The sequence below is a fragment of the Arvicanthis niloticus genome, chromosome 1 (assembly GCF_011762505.2).
Source record: "Arvicanthis niloticus isolate mArvNil1 chromosome 1, mArvNil1.pat.X, whole genome shotgun sequence".
NCBI classification, from domain to species: domain Eukaryota; kingdom Metazoa; phylum Chordata; class Mammalia; order Rodentia; family Muridae; genus Arvicanthis; species Arvicanthis niloticus.
Window position 1 is genome coordinate 117,022,627 of NC_047658.1, and position 5,771 is coordinate 117,028,397.

The following is a 5,771-nucleotide window of genomic DNA, read 5'->3' on the forward strand; positions in this document are numbered from 1 at the left end:
CGCGCGCTAGAATTATACAGGTGGACAATGACTAGAGGACGGAGCTCCACCTATATGGCTACAGAAACGTTATGGAGACTTCTGAAGTGACTCACCCACCCACACTTCTGTAAGTAACCCCTCACTTAGGCTCTGTAAGTAAGGCCAATAAATTGTCTGGGGCCCAAGGGTGAACTTTAGTGGAATAGTACCTTTGTTTATCATCAGGACCTTAAAGAAGAGTTTTATTTATTTATTTATTTATTTATTTATTGACTTTACATCCCGATCGCACCCCCTCCTCCAGTCCCCTTAGGGAAGAGATTTTAACAAACCAGATATGTTTAGACTCTGTCCCATTTCTGTTCTTACTAGGACTTGCCTACAGAACAGTCCACCATCTTCATCGTAAGACTTACAGGTAGTCCTAACACCACTTCTGAGACTGTAACTAGAGGCGCATCCGGTAATTTTTGAGGACCGGATCTGCAAAAGCGAACTGCACTTTTAAGAGGTGTGGCTTGCTGTCTACCGTTTCGGCAGAGCCTGGTCTAGACGTAGGCCTACTCGCTATCACACCATTTTCTTATATTTCTCCTTCTAGACATTCGGAAGCACAAACAGGCTATATACTCCCGAATACACTGCGCCTCTGGCAACCTCGACCCACACAGGCCGGTAATTTCCCTACGGGAAACAGGTGAAGAAGTTCAGCCAATCCTGAGGTCTCTAGGGGGAAGAAGGCGGGATAAGGAAGAAAAGTTTAGGACAGGAGCAACAACCAATCGTGAGCCTCGACGCCTGAGCGACGGTAGGGATTGCCCATTTGGAGAAGCCGGTTGGGGTAGCACACAGTGAACCAATCCACAACAAGAGAGGGCAAGCTTGAGCCAATTAAGATAGCGGAGGTGGGAAGGGGCGGAGCTCTCCTGGTAGCTGCTAGGTCGTGGGTGAGGGCTCAGCTTTCTCTGCTAGTTCCTACGCTGGGAGTCCTTAGCCTTGGAATGCGAGAGGGAGAAGCGCAGGAAGTTCCGGGACTGGGGCGTGAAGGCATCGCCCAGGAAAGCTTGGGCGCAAAAGACAGTCCTAGTTGGAGGAGTCACTGTAAGGCACCGGTTAAGAATCGAGGAAGCACAGGATGGTTAGGGGGCGGGACTTCCGGGGGCAGGGCTTTTTCGAATAGGGGCGGGGACGATTCCTAAGGTTAGGTTTAGGGGGCGGAGCCAACAGGTCTTCGGGCGGGACAGTCGAAAAAGAAGGGCAGTTAACTGAAACATGGTTGGGGGTGGGGGACAGCATGTTGCCAGAGGCCTTGGGTAGCCAGCTCTATTTAAGAGCTGATGTGTAGGTTGCTGTGGAAGTTACCTAACTCACTGTCCTTTCTTCCCAGGGAGCCAGTGGTAGGGAACTTTCCTGGGCACCCTTCTCTCCTTGGGGTGCTATGGAGTTCCCAGAACACAGTCAGCAGCTGCTTCAGAGCCTGCGGGAGCAACGGTCCCAGGGTTTCCTTTGTGACTGCACTGTGATGGTTGGTAGTACCCAGTTCTTGGCCCATCGGGCTGTCCTGGCTTCCTGCAGCCCATTCTTTCAGCTTTTCTACAAGGAGCGGGAATTGGACAAGAGGGATCTGGTGTGTATTCACAATGAGATTGTCACTGCCCCAGCCTTTGGGTTGCTTTTGGACTTTATGTATGCTGGCCAGCTGGCCCTTAGGGGAGACACTCCTCTAGAAGACGTGTTGGCAGCTGCCAGCTACTTGCACATGAATGACATTGTTAAGGTTTGTAAGCAACGGTTGCAAGCCCGAGCTCTGGCAGAGGCAGACAGTACCAAGAAGGAAGAGGAAACCAATCCTGCTAGTTTGGAGTTTTTGTCGGGCAGTTCTCAAGGACCACAGCCTTTATTGGCATCTATTGAACCATCAGCCCGCTGGAGCAAAGAGGAATGGAAGGGTCCAGCCACTCCCTTACCTATTGCTCATCCTGCAGATGAGCCACCAGTGTCTGGCGGGGCTGACACTACACAACCAAGCATGGAAGTTGACTCATCACATCTTCGGGCACCTCCTCCACCAGTGGCTGATGTCTCCGTCTCTCTTGCCAGCCCGAGTAGCTCTACAGAGACCATTCCTGTAAACTACTTCTCTTCTGGCCTTCCAGCAGTTTCGGTGGAGCCCTTGACTCCTCTTGATGTGGTTCCTGAGAGTCTCAGGGTGGTAGAACCAAGGGATACTGGAGGACCATTACAAGGCTTCTATCCTCCAGCTCCAGCCCCACCCCCAGCGCCAGCCCCAGTTCTATCCCAGGCTCCAGCCCCAGTTGAAGCTGAACTGGTCCAGGTAAAAGTAGAAGCTATTGTGATCTCTGATGAGGAGACTGACTTGTCAGAGGAACAGCCCCAGGGATCAGAAGGGCTGTTCCCATCTGGAGGAGCAATGTATGAGGGACAGCATTCACAGGCAGAGGCTTTTGAGGAGCCAGGGGCAACAGGACTAGAGGAGGTGGGGCCAAGTGACCACTTCCTGCCTCCAGAATCTCATCTACTATACCATCTGCTGCCAGGTTCAGGGCAGTATCATCGAGGGCTGGTAACCTCACCCCTGCCTGCACCACCAGCCCTTCATGAGCCACTCTACCCTCCTTCTGAGTATGAAGCAGCCCAAGGGAGCTTTGGGAATTTTACAGAGGATGTTCCCACCTGCAAGACATGTGGAAAGACCTTCTCATGTTCTTATACACTACGGCGACATGCCACAGTGCACACACGTGAGCGACCCTATGAGTGCCGCTATTGCCTACGAAGCTACACACAATCAGGGGACCTCTACCGCCACATCCGAAAGGCTCACAATGAGGACCGGGCCAAACGCAGCAAACCAGATCCAGAGGCTAGCACCGTTCTAGGGGTGCAGCCCCTCTCTGGCTCCCAGACAACAGAGAGACATAGCGGTGGTGGTGGTGGTGGTCCACCCAAAGATTTTGTACTTGGTTCCAAAAATTAACATCTGGGGAGCATGAACTGATGCCAGGCCTGCACTTACCATTGTTAGATGGCTACAGAGAAGGGTGGAGGCATCTTATCACTCCTGGGTGGCAGAGTGAAGGTTCTTCCCAAGCTGAAGGTGTCTACCTTTTTCTTTGGCCAACCAGATAAACAGGACATTACAGGGCAGAGCAGGTCAGCCAATTTTCCAAGGGCACTGGGAATTTTCCTGAGGTGTAACTGCTTCTTATTCCACATTCTGGAACATAAAACTAGCACTGAAATTATCCCTTTGAACTGGTGTTGGCTGGTTTCTTCTACAATTCTGCATGCCTTCATGTCTGCCCTCTAGTTCTTTTATCTGACACCTGTATTGGGTAAGCATGTGGGTCTAACTGCTTATGAGGCAAGAAGTGAGCCAGGGAAAAGGCAGCATAGACTTGGGGAAAGAGTACAAAGGGAATCTTAGCCATGGGTTGCTGTAGTTGAACTTGTGTTCTGGGCTGTACTGGGCACTTCATATGCTCCTTTACTCTTCTGACAGCTTCATGGGTGTGTATTAGCCTTATCTCCCTTTCGGGAAACTTGAGATTTGGGGCTCATGCATTTGTTCAGGGTCATAGAGCTGGTTATGGAGGAAACTAGGATTTGAACTTGGCTTGTGACTCCAGACAATATTCCTGTTATACTGGTCCATGACAAATGTTCAAAAATGTTCAAGGCAAGTAGAAGTTGGTTTCTTTTGTCTCTCTCTCGCTCTCTCGCGCTCTCTCTCTCTCTCGCGCTCTCTCTCGCTGTCGTGTCTTTTTTTTTTTTTTTTTTTTTGAGACAGGGTTTCTCTGTTGGCTGTCCTGGAATTCACCAGACCAGGAGAGATTTCTTTTTTGTGTGTGTGTGTTGGGGGGGTGTTGGGGGGGGGGATTTCGAGACAGGGTTTCTCTGTATAGCCCGGGCTGTCCTGGAACTCACTCTGTAGAGGAGGCTGGCCTCGAACTCACATATCCGCCTGCCTCTGCTTCCCTAGTGCTGGGATTAAAGGCGTGCGCCACCATAGCCGGCAAGGAGAGATTTCAGAGATAAGTCTGCTCACTGCTGAAATCAAATGAATGCCTGCACTAGCACCAACGGGCCTTTTTTTTTTTTTTTTTTTTTTGGTATTCACCAGATGAGTTATATAGGGCTATTAGCACAGAAACCCCATCTCAAAAAAAGCAAGAGAAGAGATTTATTGGCAGGTCAGTGGTAGACAGTTCACCTTTAATCTCAGTACTGGGAGGCAGAGGCAGGTGAATCACTGAGGACAGTCTAGTCTACAAGTTCCAGGATACCTAGGACTACACATAGAAACCCTATCTCAAAAAAAAAAAAAAAAAAAGTATTCTTATTTTTTTTTTGAGACACAGTTTCTCTGTGTGTAGCCCTGGCTGTTCTGGAACTTGAATCTGTAGACCAGGTTGGCTTTGAACTCACAATGATCCACCTGCCTCTGCCCAGCTTGTATTCTTATTCTCTATGTATGAGTTTTTGGCTGTATGCCTGTCTGTGTGCTGCATGTATGCCCGTTATCCGAGGCCAGAAGAGGGTATGGGATCCTCTGGACCTGGGGTTACGGGTGGCTGTCAACCACCTTGTAGATGCTGAGGACTGAACCTGAATCCTCTTGAGGAACAGGAAGTAATGATAACTTCTGCAGCCCCAGAAGCAGTTTTCTTACTCTTTTGAGTGTATGGCTTTGTTCTTCTGTCACCTCTGCTTTATACCTAGAAAGATCTTTGGTTGGCTATTTTGACAACAGACACTGTTGTCACAAAAAGTGTCAAGTATTGATAGCTAGAAATGTTTGCCTATTTGTGAATTTGAATTGAGGTCTCTGAAGATGAGAAACTGGTGAGAGAAAACCATATATCCTGTGGGAAGGACTTTTATAGGAGCTGAGAACCTGTGGAGGGATCAAAATGGCAGATACTGGAAAAATCGAAGGCAGGAAACCCCATGAGGGCCTTACAGTCATCTAATTTTCCATCTTTTTGTTTCTTTTTCCCCCCCACGAGATGTGGGAGGTGGCGGGCGGGAGCGAGCGGGATTCGAACACACGAGCACAGACGGACCCACACCCTCTGCAGGCGGAGGCCTTACAGGCTGCACCACCACCAGTTCGCTGTCATCTTTACTTTAAAAAGGGTTAAAGAACTCAGTAAAGTTATATAGGTAGTTACTGGCAATAGAGTGAAAAAAAAAAAAAAAAAAACAGAGCCTAGAGTTTATGAAGTGTTGAGATGGGATGAGGGGAAAGAGCTCAATGTAAATGAAGCAGCTCTCCAGTCTGTGAAGGGTAGAGCTGTAGAACAGAGTAGCCAGTGCCCTACAAACATTCTCTCTTGCACACAAGGACCTAAATGGAAATCAAACAGGAAGGGAAACTGAAAAAGGTCAAAATAAAACAAGCTTTCTCAGTCTCTTCCCTTCCTCTGGAGGTGTCACATTCAGAATTACTGAGTTACTGCTCTTTGAGATAGAAGGAGACTGAGCTGAACAGCGAAGGTTGGCCAAAGAAAGCCCTTATGGAAGCAAGAGGTTTTTGTTTTTCTGTGTTTTCTTTTTTGTTGTTGTTGTTGTTTTGCTGCTGAGAAAATTCTAAAGCTGAATACAAGTACAATGGCAGCCGCTCCTATAGTCCTAGCTACTTCACAGTTGGAGGTAGCAAAAAGGAAGACTCCATCGTTCCCAGAATGAAAAATGAATTATATACTAGTCACACTCCTTTTCCTCCCTGCTTTCTGGTTTTGGAGACAAGGTCTCTTGTAGACCAG

The 5,771-nt window shown here is 48.6% G+C and overlaps 1 protein-coding gene across 3 annotated transcripts; it reads left to right on the plus strand.

Moving 5' to 3' along the window:
• The first annotated feature begins 588 nt into the window (after window positions 1–588).
• On the plus strand, window positions 589–3,725 carry Zbtb3 (zinc finger and BTB domain containing 3). Of its 3 annotated transcripts, none has more exons than XM_076916797.1 (2): window positions 589–790; window positions 1,370–3,725. In XM_076916797.1, the coding sequence occupies exon 2, from the start codon at window positions 1,421–1,423 to the stop codon at window positions 2,978–2,980; it is 1,560 nt and encodes a 519-aa protein (XP_076772912.1). In that variant the 5' UTR covers window positions 589–790; window positions 1,370–1,420; the 3' UTR covers window positions 2,981–3,725. The 3 variants fall into 3 exon arrangements, with proteins under 3 accessions (XP_076772912.1, XP_034350826.1, XP_076772908.1); XM_034494935.2 differs by lacking the exon at window positions 589–790 and adding an exon at window positions 889–1,083; XM_076916793.1 differs by lacking the exon at window positions 589–790 and adding an exon at window positions 896–929.
• The last annotated feature ends 2,046 nt before the right edge of the window (window positions 3,726–5,771 follow it).

Bases quoted from the DNA above. Each gene is read 5' to 3' on its own strand.
- Zbtb3 (XM_076916797.1), top strand. From the start codon at position 1,421: ATGGAGTTCCCAGAACACAGTCAGCAGCTGCTTCAGAGCCTGCGGGAG.